Source organism: Panicum virgatum, chromosome 5K (assembly GCF_016808335.1).
Source record: "Panicum virgatum strain AP13 chromosome 5K, P.virgatum_v5, whole genome shotgun sequence".
Lineage (NCBI taxonomy): Eukaryota > Viridiplantae > Streptophyta > Magnoliopsida > Poales > Poaceae > Panicum > Panicum virgatum.
In genome coordinates this window covers 13379397-13399475 of record NC_053140.1, presented here as the reverse complement: position 1 = coordinate 13399475, position 20079 = coordinate 13379397, and the positions used below count along the sequence as shown (strand labels likewise).

At 44.7% G+C, this 20079-nt stretch overlaps 2 protein-coding genes across 2 annotated transcripts; one reads left to right on the top strand and one right to left on the bottom strand.

Annotated features, from left to right (window-relative positions):
* Window positions 1-1016: 1016 nt before the first annotated feature.
* LOC120706470 (cell number regulator 5) lies at window positions 1017-4879 on the top strand. The gene is made up of 4 exons (XM_039991128.1): window positions 1017-1252; window positions 1656-1835; window positions 3196-3422; window positions 4315-4879. The coding sequence occupies exons 2-4, from the start codon at window positions 1658-1660 to the stop codon at window positions 4468-4470; spliced, it is 561 nt and encodes a 186-aa protein (XP_039847062.1). The 5' UTR covers window positions 1017-1252; window positions 1656-1657; the 3' UTR covers window positions 4471-4879.
* On the bottom strand, window positions 4875-6918 carry LOC120706469 (putative serpin-Z12). The gene has a single exon (XM_039991127.1). The coding sequence runs from the start codon at window positions 6643-6645 to the stop codon at window positions 5026-5028; it is 1620 nt and encodes a 539-aa protein (XP_039847061.1). The 5' UTR covers window positions 6646-6918; the 3' UTR covers window positions 4875-5025.
* Between the last annotated feature and the right edge of the window lie 13161 nt (window positions 6919-20079).

Below are 20079 nucleotides of genomic sequence, written 5' to 3'. Positions count from 1 at the left end.
TCTTCTGTACCCCTACACGAAATTTGTTTTACCCGTTAGGTTTAGCTGTAACAGCAGTTAACTTACAGCTGAAATGACGATTTTGCCCCTAGGTGAAGAATGCAACGTATTTTTATGTTCTTACTCCTATGCCACTGCACATTCTCACGGTTGTACGTGAATTATTGGTGTATATGTGCACACAAAAATTCCACCCTCATCACAGAATGAGAATATAATATTGCAATGTAGCAAAAAAAATTGAACAATTGAGACAAGTAGTGTTTAATTAAATAGAAGCATACATAAAGGAGGTCCAAATATATTATGAGTACTCATACATCATCTACGCCTGCAGCACGAGGAGGCGCCCGCGCCTTCCCTGCTCGTTCTCTACTGGATTGTTCCACTCTGCAAGAAGTCCGAATCATTCTCTTGCACCTCCTCGTTTTTATGATACATATATCAGAAATAATTCAAATAAATAATAGTCTCTGACAACTCATTCTCTTTAATCTGCTTGGACCCACTCCAATACCTATAAGAAAATCCCCAATCATATTCAGCGTACCTATCCCTGCAATCAAATAGATTGTCCCAAGCTCCCTGCTGGCACCGCGTGAGGCACCGCCACCGCTGCCGCTCAGATCCATTCCCATCTCTCTAGAGTTTCTCTTCAGGTTGAGACTCACTAGTGTAGATAAGAGAAGGGTAAAGTGGAGGAATCATGATTAATTGGAAGAGTGACAGGCAAAAGAGTCATTTTACATCTAGTTGGAAGCTTCTCTGTTAGCATTTAACGATATATGTGACGGTAGTGGCACACGGGCAAAAGAAATTTCATCACTCTATTCAGCTGACTGTGACTGGTGGCTGATGCTTATTTTTTGTGAGAGAAAAGTATTGCTGACTGGTTGATGCTGGTTTGCTACGAGGGAAAAATAGTGTTGCTTGGTTGAGTGTACACAGGAGTACAGAGGAATCCGTGAGAACTCTTTTTTTTTAACTTAATAAATCCCTGACAACTCTCACAGAGCGCCCGCTGCCCAAAGATTCGACGGCCAAGATAGACACTGCTGAGCGGTTCACACCAAGATTCCGGACGGCGAGCGCGTCGCGCAACCGTCCTTTTTTTTTCTTTCTCCGCTCCACACGCTCCCCCCCCCCCCCCCCCCCCCCCCCCCCGGCCTCTCTTCCGTGGCGGCGAGGACAGGGCGAGCGACGCCGCCCTCGTCCAGGTTCTCTCCGGGCCCCGGGGACGAGCATCCGACAGGTACGCCCGCCCATTCCTTCCTCTTCCTGCTGTGCCAAATGGAACGCCCGAAACCCTACCCTACTGTATGCTATTTGTGTTCGGATCTGACCATGCATTTTAGCTACTAACTTCGATTTTTGGCACAAAAAAAAATACCGGGTGTACATGTGTATACCCATGTCTGGGTCCGTCTCTGCTAGGGATCACATCTTATATGTACCGCTACCAGGAATCATCTGATTAAAGAGCATATAAATCAGAATAGCAATCGACCCGATGTAGTAAACACTGCGTTTGATTTATTTCAAGAGGCACTGGGTTCCTCTGTTGTCCTTAGGATATCCAATCATATATGTGCAACCTGCTCTTATGTGAAGCCTTAAGTTTCTTGATGAGATCGATTTTTTTTTTTTTGTCACAGGGATGGCCGGAAAAGGAAGCTATGTTCCTCCGCAGTATATTCCTTTATATGGCCTAGATACTGAAGAGGATCGTGTTCCTGCTGTGGAAGAGAACCAAGCTTCACGCCATAATAAGCTAAACCGGGATCTAACGCAGTGGTCTTCTGGCATTTGTGCTTGTTTTGATGATCCACAGAGCTGTATGCCACTCTCTGATCTGTGACCTCTTGATTTACAGAAGAAAAATAGAAAAAAGTGCTTTTTGGTTGCATGATAGCAGACAAAACTGTAACGAATTTCATATGCATCATGTTTGGTGGTTATGGAAGAATGTGTGCTTCAGAAAGAATTTTGACTATAGCTATGGCTCTGCTATGATAAAGCAAAAATTAGAGAAGCCTCATTTTTAAGCTGCAAGCTTGCTGATGATTTGTAGGCTGAACTAGTTCTTGTAGATAAAATAACAATTTCTCCGCATGTTACTTGTCATGTGTGCAGTCTATCAATTCACTACTCATCTAGTGCATACATCACCATCAACCTGCTGTTTTCAAGAAAGTAAAGCGGTAATGTTCGATATATTATAATTCTGATGTTGCAGTACAAATATAAAAGCTTTCCTACCCCTGGCCCTGCATGAATGATATCCCCAGTGAACATGTGCGGTCTCACTGACTTGCATGCAGACGAGAATGACTAAATGGTCAAACCTGTACACATGCGAGAATGAGTTGGAGTTTTGTAACAGCTTAGAATATGTATTTGTGTTCTTACTGAGAGCTTATCAATAGATTAATGCCACCGTACCCTTAAGGGTAGTAAAAATTGGGTGAAGGTTAGAACCACTTCTCATGGTGAATAACGCAGCTGTCTTTGATTTTTCTTTTTACAAGAAAAAAATATAGGGTTGAGTTTGATACAAATCTTACATTGTTTCAGTAAACCAAGTTAATTTTCGTTATATTATCATGCGCGCTGCTCCTTTGAGCTGTCATTTAAAATCATAGGTCTAAGTTATCTTAATTTGTAAACCTGTTTGGCTCTGCACAGTGCAAGTAAAAATAGGAAGGTTTGGTAAAATAAAGAACAATTCATTTCGTAATATGGAGCAGTCTGGCTCGGCATGGCATAAACAAATATAGGAAGGTTGGGTAAAATATAATTTCTAATTGTTTGTTAAAGCTTTCCTTTATCAGTGGTTTACAAATTGGGTCAACTGCTAACAAAATATAGCCATAGTAATTATGACCAAACAAGTAAAAATATGGAACTGCACTCGAATAACACCTGTTAGTCTATTTATTGGGTGTTGCAGTATTTCTCGGTGCAATCGGAAGTGCCATCATCAAGTGCATAATTGTGTAATACTGAAAAGTCATCTTGCATGATGTGAAAATGTCTGCTGATTTTTTTTTACCATATTTCTAGGTTGTATTGGTGCAACTTGCCCCTGTTTCCTTTTTGGAAAGAATTGTGCCATCAAGTGCATAATTGTGTAATACTGAAAAGTCATCTTGCATAATGTGAAAATGTCCGCTGATTTTTTTACCATCTTTCTAGGTTGTATTGGTGCAACTTGCCCCTGTTTCCTTTTTGGAAAGAACGCACAATTCTTGGGATCTGGAACTCTTGCTGGATCATGCACTACGCATTGCATGCTTTGGGGCCTTCTTACAAGTCTCTGCTGTGTATTTACTGGAGGCCTTGTATTAGCAGTTCCCGGGTCTGCTGTTGCTTGCTATGCTTGTGGATACCGCAGTGCACTAAGAACAAAGTACAATCTTCCGGTATGCACTTTGAACCTCTGTCAGTTTGCTGTTTTTTATTTTCCCTGGATATGGATGGGTTGAAGTCTTTATATGTATCAGAGGCAATTTTTGTAAATCCTGCAACTTCTCACAGCTACTTTAATGTGGCTATTGTGGTGTATGCACCGCAGTATTTTTATCATTTCAAGTTCAGTTTCACCTGATACACATTACTCACTAGGAGTTCATATATCATTTCTCTGTTTCTAATATTGAACTTACCATAGTCCAGTGTCTTTTTTAACGCTGAAATAGATGATATAACTGTTTCATAGATTATTATAAGCGACAAGTTTATTTTACTTATACTTTCCATCACATGGGGTTCATCAGACAGACTAATAGCTCAGTTAGTACTTGACAGAAAATTTAATGTGCAATTGCATTGCACGTAGTGCTGTAAATGAAATTGGACTCTTTGTATTGAAAGAAGTAGGGCATTCTTGGCTGTGCTAACACATTTCATTTCATTGAGCAAAACAACCAGCCAATATTTTTAAACAAAAATGCCATTTTCTTACTTTCAGTATCTCAGAATCGAAGCATGGGCGCAGGCTTACAAATAAGACACGTAGTTCATAAGTTTGACGTGCCGAATGGGGGTTTTATGTTTTGGTCAAAGTATGTCTTTGGAACTGGATGTCTTAAGAAGTCAACTTCTGTGAGTGAGCTGAAAATAACCATTTGTTATCGTCATAGGAAATCTGATTAAGTTGTTGTCGATTAGTCAGTTGCATTTCTACTGTATGAGTTTCAGTATTCAACTCTCATCCACATCATTATGATTTATGTTTTACTCTCTGTGCAGTGATGCTTTATGTCTTTCAATGAAATCAAATATTGCTCACTCCATATTATCTGTCTTGTGTAGGAAGCACCCTGTGGTGATTTGACGACACATTTGTTCTGCCACTTGTGCGCCATATGCCAGGAGTACAGGGAGATCCGGGAGAGAACAGCCAGTAGCTCCTCTTCAGCTCCTAACGTAACTCCACCTCCAGTTCAGACAATGGAGGACGAATTTTGATACCAATTGATTGTATGAATGTGTCCTCTCAATCTGACAAATCATTGGTGGTTGGATGTAACCTGGTGCTGACTTCGCCTGCCAGCGTGACATTTTTGTTCTTGTGCTCCCGAAGGGTTTCCATGAGGTTTGGTTTCAAAGTTGTTGTAAAGGTAACTGTTTAAGTTAGTGAACCGCTGACAGTTCACAAAAGTTGTAAACGAAGCTGTATGTCACGGGACTGTAGCAGAAGAGTTGCATGTAACATTTTTCCATATGTATTGGCGGGAGGTTGAGAAAGGAATGTATGGTTGTCTTGTAGAATATTCTTTTGCATTTGCTGCTTGCAAGTGTATTATTGTTGTCAAACAGTCAAAGTGCTAACTGCCCGCAGATGAATTTTTTTTGGGGGGAGAGATTGGTCATATAATTGCGAATTATTTCATATTTTTGGCTACATAGCACAAGCAAACTTTTCAAATTACATGGCACGTATATACAGCGTCGGTCACTATCTTATTCTGCTGTTCCTGCACACAATCGTGTTCACTTCTTTCTTCCTTGGGTATCCATCCATCACAAAGCCAGAGGGTTCACCACATGCCCGAGGAACAGCGCGACGCCGCTCCTCTCCTCCACGATGGCGAACATGAACGGCCGGTCCGCCACGAAATCCACCGGCGGCCGCGGCACCCTTGCACATTCCTGCATGCACACGGCCGTGGCCGCGGCGGCCACGGTTCCCAGCTCGTCTACCTCTATGGTAGCCTTGGGGTACACTCCTGAGATGCGAAGCCCATTTCCACCGGTCACCATGCCGGAGAAGTCACCGCCATCGAAGGCTCCGGTGACCCCCAGCTCCCACATGTCCGCTGACGCCTCGAACTCGAACGTGAACTTGAACTTGGGGACCATGAACCGCCCCACCGGGACCTCGTCCGCCGGCGTGTGCTTCCTGATGAACCCCGGCGTCGAGACGGCCTTGTCGTAGAGATCGCCGATCTTCACAGCCTCGCCGTCGGGGAGGAGCAGAAGCATGTAGAACGCAGCTTGGCGCGCGCCGCCGCCGTCGTTCTTGTAGGGCAGCTTGAGCGCCCTGAAGCCGGGGAACACGGCGAGTAGCTGCTCCTTGAACAGGTTCGCTGCCATGAACGGCGCGCGCACGGTGCCGCCGCCGGGGAGATGGAACGGCGCGGCGAAGGTTCCCGACGGGTTGAACGGCCGGGCCCAGGTCCCCTTGAAGTAGAGCGCGTTGGCGAGGACGAGCACGGTGGACGCGTCGACGGAGCCGAGAGGGAGGACGTCGGCGATGAGCCCTCTGGTCGCCTCAGCCACGAAGGCGTTGACTCGCCGCCTCGCCTGCTCGTGCTCCGAGGAGAAGTCCGCGGGCTCCGCGACCGCGGCGTAGCGCGACGCGGCGGCGGCCGCGAACTCCGGCACGAGCGCCCGGCTCCGGTCCACCCAGACGCCGCAGGCGAACGACGCCTGCGGGGCGTCGCGGAGCGTCCCGAGCAGCGCGGTCGCCGCGGCGCGGCGCAGCTCGTCGAGCGACTCGAACCCCAGGAAGCCCAGGAGCTCGCGCCGCGTCTCGCCCCGCGAGCCGGCGGCCACCAGCGCGAACGCCGCGTGGAAGGACAGCGGCGAGACGAGGAAGTTGCGGGTCTCGCCGCCGCCGCCACCGCCCGCCGCCGCCCGCAGGCCGACCTGCCTCGCGAGCGGCAGGCACGACGCCCTGCCGTCAGCGTCGCAATCCGGCGACACCACCATGTCTATGTCTACGGGGGCAGGACGGCCGCCGCCGTTCGGAGCCGCGGCACCGCCGCCGAAGCCTCCGAGCGGCACCTCACCGGGCGGTCCCCACGGCACGTTCGACGACAGGCATGGACCATGGAATTGAAATGGATTCGCGAACGCGGGCGTGTTCCACGGGAAAGGATCGCCAGGTGGGTGCGCCGCGAACGCGGGCGCGCGCTGGTGCTGGTGGAGCGCCCAAGGGTGCGGCTGGTCGAAGGCGAGCCAAGGCCCCGGCGGCGTGGCCTCGAAGCTAATCAGCAGGTCGCCCGCCCCCTGCCCTCGCTCCGTGCTCCCGCCACCGCCGCCATTGCCGCGGGAGGCTGCTCCCGTCGCGGGCGCTGCGGGGCGTTCGGTCGTCGTCACGGCCCTCTCCGGGCGGCCGCTGCGACGCGGCGAGCTCATCGCCGGGCACGCTGGCTGGGCGGGGGGCAAAACGTGGCGCGTGCGGTTCGTCGTACCAGCGCGGCGGGGGCGGGCTCGGTCGGTTCACCGCCGCCGGCGAACTGAAACGAAGGTTTACAGCATCGAGCTTACGCTACGTACGAACAATGCGCGGCAGGACGGTGTCCCTGCGCACGCGTGTTCTTGCCTCGGCGCCGGAACCCCGCCTGCTCACCGGCGGGCGGCGGTGAGTCGACCGGCGGGGCAATTGGAAGTGGAAGCCAGACTGGAAGCCTGCGCTGCGTGCGGTGGGAATGTCGGATGGGCGGGGCGGGGTGGGGGCGGGGGCGGGGGCGGGTTTGCCGTGTTTAGTTCCAGCGAAAAAAAATTTGTGCTGGAATCTTACTAATTTGATGTACTAAATGAAATATATTTACAAATTTTTTTACAAATGGGTTGTAAATCGCGAGACGAATCTAATGATGCTAATTAATTCATAATTAATTAATAATTAGCAGATAGTACTGTAGCATTATTGTTGCAAATCATGGATTAAGTAGACTCATTAGATTCATGTCGCGATTTGCAGCCCATCCATGCAAAAAAATTTGTAAATAGACTTCATTTAGTACTCCATGCATGTGTCGAAATATTCGATGTGATGTTTTTTTGTGTTTACTTTTTTGTATTTATTTTTTTGTGTTTACAGGGTTTACGGGGTAGGAATTAAACATGGCCTTTGCATTGCGCCGCCTGTTTCGTGAATGGCACGCTAGCTCGCTCCAAGTCAACGGGTTCTCGCGTACGCTATCGAGTAAACCATTCGGGTAGCGCGTATAGCATGGCTTGCTTCGTTGGGGCGTACTAGAGCTTTGTTTGAGCCTGGTAGAATTGTAGAAATGCCACTCATTGGCGAACGAGTGATGTGCTCATGGCATCGCGTCCGCTCGACGCAATTTCCGCGTCATCCAACATAACAAGACGCGAGAGGCTCAAAGTTCCTTTTTTTTCATTCCATCGAGCTCTTTGTCGTCTTCAAGGTCGGGATCATGTTATAGGACGGGATTTAGGTGATTTCGAGAGAGAGAAAAAGGGTCCGTAGGAGAACAACCTGCCGATTTGCTTTGCTTCTTTCGTAGAGAATGGATTTCATCTTTCACGTATTTCTTTGCCAAAGAGGAAAAAATGGTGTCTTCAAGAATTCAAATCTCCGTGCATTCGCCTCTTCAGTTTGAAACCGACGAACGAAATAATAATACCAAGTTTGTTTGTTTGTTTGTTTATGGTAATTAAATCCCAAGTTTGTTTGTTTTTTTAACAAAAAAATCCCAAGCTTGTTGTGCTGCTGCCAATGCATGTCCAGTCCAAGGCCTGCCTGCTCGGCAGCTGTCTCTCCGGCCCATGTAGAAGCGCAAGCCGGCCTGGTGCTGTCTCGAGGGCCCAATAATCGGCCTCTTATTCGCTGTCACCATACTCTATATCATATACGCCCTGGGGAGGGAGTGCTGAGGGCGCCCGGAGCCTCTCCGAGAGACACGCGGCGGAGAGAAGAAGGCCGACGCGAGCCATGGACTGCCGGTTTGGCGGCGCACTCGCTGCAAGTGGGGCCGCGTGCCGCACCGCCTCCCCCGCAGCGCCTCAGCTACGCCTGGGTCCCGTCCGAGATTTCGCACCGCCGCCGTCCGCTCCGCCCAGCCGCCCGGGGGATCAGACCGGCGGCATCCTGGTGGGGGATGTGGCCCGCTCCGCCCTCCGGCGCCATCGTTCGCCGAGGTCCCCACCCCCTTCCCCCTCCCATTCCATCCTGGTCACCGCGGGCCTCCGCCATGGCGGATCCTGGGCACCCCCTCCCGAGCTCCCCACCTCTCGACCTCCTCCTCCGCCACCCTTGTTCCTCCGTGTTGTTCCTCCTGATAAAATCGGCAGGTGCCTGTTCCTCCGTGTTGTTCCCCTTCCGGCTTCCTTGCCGTCGTCGCCGACTCTGACGGGTCGCTGCTGCCCTCTCGTGCCTCCACTCTCGCTGCTGGTACCATTCCTCACCACGCCCTCTCTCGCTGCACCATTCCTGACGAGGTCAAAAGGCCGGCAACAGTTCCGGTCGTAGCCCCTCGATCATCCGCCCAATTGCTTCCTCACCGCCCCGTCACCCTTCATCTGCCCGTAGTTCTCGATTGGACCGACATCCATGAGGTCACACAAATCCCAACCTTGGTAGCTCTACTGCCAGCAAGATGAAAGGGACAGCTCCGAAGAACAGCAATGGTGGGTGAGCCCCTGAGTGGCCCTCTCTCTCTCTCTGCTTGATCTGATTTGATTTTGGAGGGTAGTAATCTTTTTTATGTTTGCATAGCCCCTCTCCAAATTCAGTGTTTTAGATGGTTAGAATAAGTAACCTCCTATCGCTGAAGAAAAGTAGCATTCGTGAATACATTCAGAAGTCTACCGCTCTTCATGCTAGATTGATGCTGCGTTAGTTCCACATGATCTAATGTATTTTTGTCTTCTAATCATCTATTTGGCTATATTTTCTGCACGAAATTGTCCACAAAACTTGATTAGTAACATGGGTGGGTATACATGGAGTGGCAGAGTCCAACTCTGAATCCTCAGCAGTGCAGTTGTATTCGTCAGAAATCAGGATATGCATTGCTCCATAGCAGCGGACTGATCCAGCAATGGTTGGGTGTTTCTCTTAGGCTTAATTTCATCAATGTTCAAAGTGCAGGAATCCATAGTCCTGAACACATCAATTAATATCTCTTCTCTTTTACCTTTTCTGCCCCTACCTACAGTAATCAGTAGTTTCTAAATTGTATGTTCACGTAGTATAAGTGGGACTAAATATTTTTTTGATTTGTACAGTGTCATATGTTTCTGCTTATACAAATAGCTTAAGCTTTCTGTTTCATGTTACTCTTGACAGTTTATCTAACAAAAGAACCAACAATAGTATGCACCAATTGAGTCTTTGTGAAGTTGAAATTGCAGGTTCTTTAACATTGTTGTGTATGTTTATTGCGGTTTCAGATGACCCTTTAGTTTAAAATAAATGTAAATGTGATACGCATACATTAACTCCTACAAGTAATTTATCAGCAAATATATAAAACATTCACATACATGGTTGTTGACTTAGCATATTTCTACTGTGATAAGACATCTTTTTTGATAGGGCCCAAATTCTTCGGCATAGCAACCATGCTGTGTAATTATTTGTACATTACGATAAGGTAGTTTGTTCCCCAATTTCTCTGATTTCTTTGCTGCTTCAGTTTTGATGTGTTTCTTCTGTCAACCAAAGTACTTTATTCTATACTTTAATATAGAAGAAATATTGCTGCCCCCGCATACATATTCTGTTGATATGATAAGCCGATAACACCCAACTGGGAGCTAATTGTACTACCTCATCGTATCTTTCCAGTTTACTCTGCTTCGCTTTGGCTGCTCATTCAACATGTTCAACATTCAGACAACATAGAAAACACTGCTGTTTCGGAACGGGCGCGGCGTAGCGCGCCAATCTTCCTAGTTATCCAAAAACGGCAAGCATCTCCAACAGTTTGCTAAATGAGGTTGGCATCCTATAAAATTTGGCAAAACAAGAAAAAATAGCCTCCAACAGTTTGCCAACCAACTTAGTATTTTTGGGAACTTGGAAAATTCTACCCCTTCGACGCGCATATATGCACGCGCGGAAACGCTTTGGCATCGCGGTCTCCGTCGTCTCCGCGACTCTCGAACGGAGGCGGAGCACGTACAGATATGGCTGCTATTTCCTCTTCTACCTCGCGCTCCCTCCTGCTGTAATTGGTCGCCGACGACGCTGGCCGGCGCCGGCCGCTCCGCGCACCTGACCGCCGGCTTCACCCGCGTGAGGCTGACGGAGTCGCAGTCCGCCATTGCCGCCGCCGTCCTCCAGCTCGCCGTGGAGCTCCCCTTTCCGACCCTCCTCCTCCCAAGCTAGACCCCAAAATCGATTCCCCTAGCCTCTGTGAAGCCCTTCCCCCTGTCCTCCCTCGCCGCCAACTTCACCCGTGTGAGGCTAACGGAGTCGCAGTTTGCCATTGCCGCCGCCGTCCTCCAGCTCGCCGTGGAGCTCACCTTTCCGACCCTCCACCTCCCAAGCTAGACCCCAATATCGGTTCCCCTAGCCTCCGTGAAGTTCTTCCCCCTGTCCTCCCTCGCCGCCGGATTTCGGCCGGCCATGTCCGCCCTCCCCTGAACTCTGGCCAGGGACCCATTTGCAATCGACCAAAAGATCCAAGGGCCCAACTGCAAAGGTTGTGTTCTTGTGGGCCTTCTTTTCTTATTTTACCAAGTTCAAAATAGCAAACTCTTGGAGGTAGTCTTCTTTTTAATTTGGCATATATTTTAGCAAATTGCCAAATCACAAATTTTGCCGAGTTAATTTTGACAAACTATTGGAGATGCTCTTTCCATTAGAGGCAAGCATTACTCCATTAACTTGTGGCCGTAACAGGAGGATCAACGGGATAAGGAATTGCTGCGGAGCACTGACGTCTGACAAATACTCCTACATAGAACGACCATGCTGATTTCAAGCTGTTGTGCCCCTCACCGCTATCTGCTCGATCATCATGGGCCAAACCATGTAACATTTCTTGAATCTAATGAGGCCGTCGGTTCAGCTCCAGACGCAGCCACTTGGGCGCACGGCTGAACAAAACTAATACAAAACAGCCAACATTGTCCCGGCCATTGCTAACTGTTTTTAGTGGTATGCTAACGTTGATGATCAAAATTGGCACAGCCCTGTATACCGATCAGACCGGTATGCACAAACTGGTCAGACCGGTCTGGATGGTTTTATCAAAATATAAATTATACTTCATCATTACATTGATCTCATCGAGACGATCAAAATGCATATATAGAACATCCGACTTGAAGTTCGGATAAAAGAGTTATGACTTCGAAAAGACTTGATCCAAATGGGACCGGTCAGACTAGTTTTTTATTGTGCAGTCCGAGTTCGAAGTCGTATTTTAACACGAAATTTGTTAGGATTTCAACTTCTAATGAGGCAATACCTCCCATTCCTATAAATATAAAGGGTCACGACCGATTGAGGGTATCTAATCGATCAAAGACATATCAATCTATTATGTTTCATTAGTTTTTATTCTCTCCGAACTTGAAGTCGTATTTTGACACGAAATTTGTTAGGGTTTCAATTTCTAATGTGACAATACATCCCCTCCCTATAAATATAAAGAGTCACGACCGATTAAGGGTATCTAATCGATAAAAACATATCAATTTATTACGTTTCATTAGTTTTTATTCTCTCTGAACTTCAGCTTTTCCAATCCCGATCTGTTGTTCTTCCTGCGTCGCCTCGACGGCGTTCGAAGACGTTCCAGGTGCCTGCCAATCCTGAGCAACTCTGCGTGTGCTTATATCCTAATGGGTCCTTCCGGATGACAAGGGCGAAGCCACGTTGATGTTCCCTAGTGCCTTGGCACCAGGGTAAATTTGTTTTTACTACTAGCAAGATCCAAATACACCATGTATTTCGATTAAAAATGATATTACCTTTAAGCGGTGCACCATGTTTAGTTCACAGTTAGCTTCGCCTCTGCCGGATGAGCGTTCGTCAGATTCTCGCCGGCCTCCCGACAAAACCGGTCTGACCGGGATTGAGGGGCGGTTCTTTCCGCTGCACACGCTAGTGTTCTCGTGTGTTGGCTCTGAATCTGTGCCACTAGCTAGATCTGTTGCGATTTATGAAATGGATCGGAGGAAGAAGAAGGTGACGAGCATAGGAAAGAAAAAAAAAGAGATGTTGTGTACTTTCTCCGTCCTATAAAACTAGTCATTCTAGGAATTCTGAGACAAATTATGAAGAAGATAAAATGATCATGTTTGTCACTATATATTATTTTTTTTGTACTAATTAATTCATGTATGCATACTTTTTAAATATGATAGTGACTTATTTTTCGAGACAAATTTTAAATCCTATGATGGCTAGTATTTTGGGACGGAGGAAGCATGTGTGGGCGGTGCGTAATCGATGATTATGATTGGTGAAGCTGAGGCGTGGCGTGTATGCTCGTGCATGTTGCTTCGCTTGGGGAGGTGCATGGGGCCAGCACCGGCCTTTTTCTTCCTCTGCTCACCTTCTTTCCTCTGCACGAACGGCCAGACGTGGGCGCGAGGCCCGGGGTCGCTCTCGGTTCAAAAGCGCGCCGCGCGGACGAATCTGGTGTCTGCTGGGTGGACCGACGGCAGGCGCTTGAGTAACGATAACTAGCTGATGCTTAGCGCGTTGGTGCAGAATTTAAAAGAGTTTTTCGATAAATTATAATAAAAATTATAATAATTTTTTAAATAAAATGTTATAGAGAATATGCAGTAAGACAAATAAGCATTCAGATTGAGTTTGCTAAAAATAAAAAAATAATAGATTTTTTTCTAATAAAGAAAAGCTCGCATAATTTTGGTTAAATTTGAAAATTTATAGTGTAAAATCATCTTGATTAGAGAGTTGGAAAGGCGGATGGTTCTCAACCCTGACGATCTATTTTGTTGCTATTGTGATAGTTTATTTTGAGCCGAGCACTTGACATAGGGCAAGGAAAAAGAAAGACATGAGAATCAATTTATTTTGAGTGGAGCATTTGTTGTAAGGAAAGGAGATAAAAAAGACATGAGAATTATATCAAAGTGATTATTTATTTTGAGTGGAGCACAGAAGATGTGTGTACTATGCGCACAAATAAAATTGGTATAAGAATAGTGTGATGTGATGTTCATGTGTAAGCTAATTATGATTTTGTTTCGTTTGCTTTGCTTTCTACATGCATGCATGACAATATATGTGTGATTGTGAATAATTGACGTGCAACTTTCGGGCTTGATTATATTGATTGCCGCGAGCTGCTGGAAAAAAGTACATGGTTTTGTGATTATTTATTTGAGTGGAGCACTTGCTATAGGGTAGGGAGATAGAAAGACATGAAAATTAAAGCAGAGTGAACATTTATTTTGAGTGGAGAACAGAAGATGAAAAAAATATAAGTTAGAATGATGAATCAACAGTCATGATTAAACTTGAACTTAAGATCGAATGGACACAGTTTTCTTGATGATGTGGCGCAATGTGAGTTGAGAGAAATAGAAGTTAATGGTTTGTAGTGAGGACCAACTATATAAGTTTTATAGATAACAAGCTGTTTAATCAGCTTCAATGTTGAGTTGGGGAATGAAAGAACGGAGAGAGAAGAAGTGGGTGGTAAGTTTATCGTTGGTGTCGACATAAGCATAATAAAAACTCTGCTGCGAGAGAAATAAATGGATAATATATTAATAGCGAAGAACTAAATACTATACAAATAGAATAAGAGATATAGACAGCAATGATTCTAACATCCAGCAATCGGTTGTGTTATTAACCATTAACCTTGCTAACTAGACTGGAGGTCGCCTGCGCCATCTAGGTATGTATTTTAGCGTAATAATGCATCCTGGTCAAGTAATCTTTGCGAATCTCAGGTTTCGCATGCGAACATACAGTATTCATGAACGAACAACCCTTGAATGCTCGCTGCTCCTAGCTTTGAACGAAATCGTTGACTATATAAAAATAGTGAGGCTACGCTAGCTGTACTGCTGTACAGTTCCGCTCGATCTTATCATAAATTGTCTAGTAGTGCCGTACTTAGAGCGAGTTCACTCTCGGCAGTATTATATTAGATTCTTTAGGAAGTTACTCTCTTGATCTCGTGTCCAATCAGGTAGGATGCCTGATGTAGGAAGCTTCTGCTAAGAACTGTCAAATTTGACACCGCTTTAAGCAAATTGTCGGTCATCAACTATTAAATTAGAGCTATCACAACTCCATCGACTGACATGACATTCGCCTAAAATGACATCAAATCCGGTAGTCCCGGTACGAGCTTGCCACATGCCCAGAATTAAGCGCACGTACCGTTTACAAGGGTATATCACCAAAAGATCATAGAGAACAATTTTAAACATAAAGCAGTACAACATTTAAATTATTACAAATTCAACATAGAAGGGTCCAAATCTGAAAATAAATGATTCAACAATCTAATTCAAATTTGGTTCAAATGAAAGAGACGTGAATAATAAAGTTTAGTGTTTGTCATGATCTCCCAAGAACTCATCTCGCAGCGGAAACGATAAATGCAACAAAAATAACGGCGTCTTGCTCATGGGCGCCATCACCACCACAAGATCCTACTCCTCCCCCACACTAGGATCGGCAGAGTAGAAGTGGCTAAAAACAAACTCCGGCTCACCTCAACTTAGTTTAGAAAGCAACATGAGTACAAAAGGGATTCGCAAGTCTTACGCAAAATAAATAAACAAGGATCATGCAAGAGGCTCAAACGAGGCTTTAAGGTTAAGTGATTATTGCACAAATATGAACTCTCTAACCAACATCTAGCTCTCTAGTAAAATTATTTATTCTTGCCCAACCCACAACTCAAGTTTTAATTGACTAAGATTAAACCAAGTAAGTGACAATAAAAAGCCGTGAAACATATACCACCATAAACGATACTTGCTACAAAGAATTCATGAGATAAAGAGCATGCTCATAACCGAGAGTGCGGCAATTCGAATTGATTTAAATCTTGCAAGAGTGTACTTCTTTACCCACACTGAAGCAAGAACCATACGGCTCACCCGACCGATCACATTGGATGAGGGGGTACTTGCGACAACCGTTCCCAACATGTCTCAACCGTTGAGGGTACGTCTAGCTTGCGCAGAGAGTCACCTAGGTCCACAGGGGACACCTCTAAGCCTCTCTACATAGCCCCTTGACCACGCATCTAGGACTGGGCCTCAATGACCAAATCAAAGGAGGTAATTGGCTCATCCATTCTATTATTTTGGATATGTGGTAGCACGATAAAAATGCTCAAAGTTGAAGTCATCCACGGACGGTCCTTAAACGACCCAAACGGACTATGCCCGTGACTTCATTTTCTAGGCCCTACCATTCCGTCCGGACCACGAAACTACTCTTCCAAACCAACATGACTTAAGCCGAACAAGTGCGAGCAAGGATAACCGGATAAGTGTGATCACTCTTGACCATACTTTCCTATCAAGTGACATGATACTCTAAGCATGGCTAAGCATCTAAGTAAGTTAAGTAATTCACTAACTAACAAGTGACAAGAACAAGGATAAATAATCAAGGGAAGATAAATGCATAAAAGTAGATACAAGAATGCAATACATAATATACTATAAATATAACCCAATAATACCCAAATGAGATAACTAAATTGCATCAATTTAAATAGGTACAAGGGGTCATGCTTAGCTGCTTGCCTTGGTTTTCTTCCGGCTCAACAAGGAACTCGACACCGAACTCGGGTTCAACGGACTTGGCGGGCTCAACGGTTTCATTCTCCGGCATTTCGGTCACTATAATGCATGAATGAGATGTATGCATTAGAATGATGCCATAAATTATGCAAGAGTGACATGACATGAAGAATGAATGGCACATATGTGATGATGCACAAAAGTAACATATGCGATGACAACCGATTACTAATTAACATGCGAGCGAGGAACTAAAGAGAGAATTAAGAAAAGGACTATCACAACAAGCACAAACCATAAATTAAATTGAGTATGCAGGGAACATTATAAGGAACCCATGAAACTTGGATTTGCAGCAAAAATATTTTTCTGGAATCAACCATAAATGTAACTATTTTCAGCCACTCTAAACAAGATAAATAAAAAAAGGACATGCAAAGGAGTTCAAACAATTCCCATAAAATTTACACAGGAACTACACAAGAAAACAAAGCTAACAAATGTGGTTTTGACATTTTACAACTTTCCAGAAATTATTTATGCAATAGACAACATTTCGGACAGAGCATATGTAAACACATTAAAACCTTAACAAACAGCAGACAAACCTTATAACAAGTCATACTAATGGAAAGAGAATTTCACATGCAGCCTAACAAAATTTAGTTTGGAATTTTTAGAGCAGTACACAATTAACTTAGCATTTAACTTCCTTTTTCAACATTAAATCATAAATAAATCTAAATCAAGATAACATACAAAGAAACATTTGTTTAGAGTAGATATAAGCATTATGAACCCTACAAAACAAGTTTCATATTTTTCGAGGTCTACACAAATTTACACATATTTTACAAGATCACAGCATAACATAAACTCAATAAAAGGCTAGATCCACACAACAGGGCCAGCGTGAGCCGCTGACAGGCGGGCCCCATGGGCAGGCGGCCACCAGGCCGGGTAGGCAAGGCGCTGGCCTTGCCCGCGCCAAGGCGAGACCAGGACGAGGCGGAGCGGGGCGCACGTGCATGTGCGTCATGCGCGGTGACGGCGGGCGGCGGCGGAAGGGAGGCACGGCAAAGTGGGGCCGGGGAGCTGGGGCATGGCGCGTTCTAGGAGGCGGTGAGGCTTACCCCGACGACGGACGGTGAGGACGGAGGCGGTCGGGGCGGCGCAGCAAGGCAAAGAAACGGTCGAAGTTTGAAAATCAAAACAGAGGTGTTACCGTGCTCAAAAATTCACAAAAAATTTTTTATAGGAAGATAAAATCACCAAGAACATTTTTCAACAAGAATCATTTGAAAATCTTTTGCAGATTGGTCACAGCAAAAAGAACAATTCAGCCATTTCTGAATTTTCCAAGAGTTTTGTGGCTCGATTCAAAGGTCATAAAATCCTGCAAAAATATTTTTAAATCGACATTTGAAATCTAGTATTTATGTAAAATTTTTGGAGGCCAAGTTGCATAGCAGAAATTGAACTTCCTTCACACACACATATTCAAACATACACACATTTGAATTTAAATCAAACCACACATGCACATAATGCTCCATTATGTCTTATGCTCATGATGATGTTGTTTAAATTTTAAGCATGATTAGCAAGTTTGGGTCGTGACACTTCTCTGGTCGATGGCATTGCATTGCAGATTCCGTGTGTTGTTTACGATTTTATGATCGACATGCAGAGAGCTTTGTAGGCTGAACGGGTACGGTGAGACCTGCAGGCCCTAGCTTCAAGGCACTCAAGCTTGACATTCAGGAACGACAGCGACAGGATCCAAGGCGCACTATTCTACTTCTACATGCTAATTGTTGCTCGTTCCGTTTTAAATTATACGTCGTTTCACTTTTTTAACTCTGAGTTTCTCATCTTATTTAAAAATTTGTACAAAATATTACTTTTTTGTTATGGATTGCTTTATCAATATAAGATCTTCAAAAATAATTTAAATTTGATAATATTTACATAAATTTTTTGAATAAAATGAGTAGTTAAATTTAGGGTAAGAAAGTCGAACGAACTACAATTTAAAACGGAGGTAGTACTTCTCCCGCACGGCGAGGTTCTAAAAATCACTGGTGGTCTCTTTGATCGACAAGGCCATCTGATCGACCATCTCAATGGTCGGGATTCCTGCACGACTACACGCCGCCGCTGGCCACGTTCGTGTAATCGTGTACGGAGCTGTATCCAGATTAGAGACGTTAAACAGAACAAAAATTCAATGAGCAGCTGCCGAACTGTGGTTACGATGCCCCGGTCCAGAGTGGCAAAACTGGGGCCTAGCAATATAATTTTCTTTAAGTACTTTTTAATCTAAGCTCAATTTTTACTCGTTTTGAGTATATCTTAATCTTAACACATTTCAGTCTACAACAAAAGCTCACAATATCATTTGGTTGCTCGAAAGTCCACAATAATCCATCCTGATCTCTAGCCCCACAAGCTTTATCCGTTCTCCGTATGTGGCTGCTCACTAGTCACAGCTAATTGGTGTCTTAGTGGAAGGTGCTAGGCGGACTCACGTCTCACGATCGGCATCGTGTGGATCCACGACAAGCAACCAAGCCGCCACAACCAAGATTGTACGGCAACGACAAACCCACCTGCTTCACTAATGCGATCGCATTAACCATCACAGTCATGACTTCTATCCATACTTCTCCAATTTAAATCTATGATTCTTGATACGATAAGCTCTGTAAATATTGTTGACTTCCTATCGCAGAATAGAATAGATTTTTATTTAAATTAGACATTACCTTTGTAGGAAACCAAGACAAAACTAAAATGAACAAGATATATAGACTCACGCTCCTATTTTTCTTTGTGAATTGTTATTGCATGATTAAATAATATTAGCGCGTGCGGCCAATAAATATTAGTGCAAATTGTCAAATTCTTGTACCTATAAATATTATCAGAATTTGTTCGGTCCCTTTAAATTTCTTTTCAGTTCCGCCACTGCCCAGGTCAGACCTTTTTGGCAACATTCCAATATTCTGCTTTAGCATGTATCAATGCTTGAGATCAGCTCGTGAAGACGGTGGATCGGAGTGAGCGCAGAAGTTGGCTCTTCCAAGATGGGGCTGACGTGTACGGTTAATCCCACATTTTTTTGTTTTCTTTTTTTATCTAGAATACCTGCGAAGAGTTGACTAACACACATATCCACACACGTCACAATGAACTGGCATGCGTAGTCTAGGTTTGATGTACCACCCGACACCAGCAGCAATCACAATCCTCCGCTACAGTTACATCATCTCCGCAATCACTCTGTCTCCACCAGTAAAAGCATGGTTAATAATAAAGCTAAATACTTGGCTATAAGCCAAAGTATAAGAGCGAAGTTATACAATAAGCAGTCTTTTTGTTTGTCTACAAGATACTCCATCTATCCTCAAATGTAGGGCATCCTAAGTTTTTTAAGACATATTATGAAGGTAGAGAAAAAACGCATGTACCCCTCATTAATATATCTTTTTTTATCATGCATTCACCAAAAACAGGAGATTAGCATACCTTTTTTACTGCCCTAGCCCACCATCAATTGATTTCTTTACAAAACTAGCACCAAAACCAAGGAGATTAGCATGATTTTCTATTCAAAGAATTTAGGATGTCTTACATTTGAGGACAAATTTTAAACCTACAATGTCTTAATTCATACTTTACATTCTCTTTTCTATTCACTCTCACATCCACTTTTACTTGGACCCACATCTATCTAGGAGCTCGTGCTTCATTGCTTGCATGAGAGCCAAGCTATCATCTCTCTCCTTCTCTCTCCACATCAGCAAAAGTGATGACTAGTTTGGCTATAAGCCCATTATTGTATCTGCTCTAAGAGACATCGTCCCGCCATTTAAAACCGCGATATCCAACCCTTTAAAAAACGATTAACATATACTCTTGGTCCCAAAATAAATATTCATTTATAAAAGTTTGGATATATTATCAGTAATGAGAAATAATATTATTGAGGCTAATTATTTATAACAGTTCTGATTGAAAACCGCGTTATAGTATCCTAACCCGGTCATGCATCTCAATCCAAAAGGTAGGTGGAGGCGCCACCGGAGCTATGGCGCGATTTGTCCTCAGCTC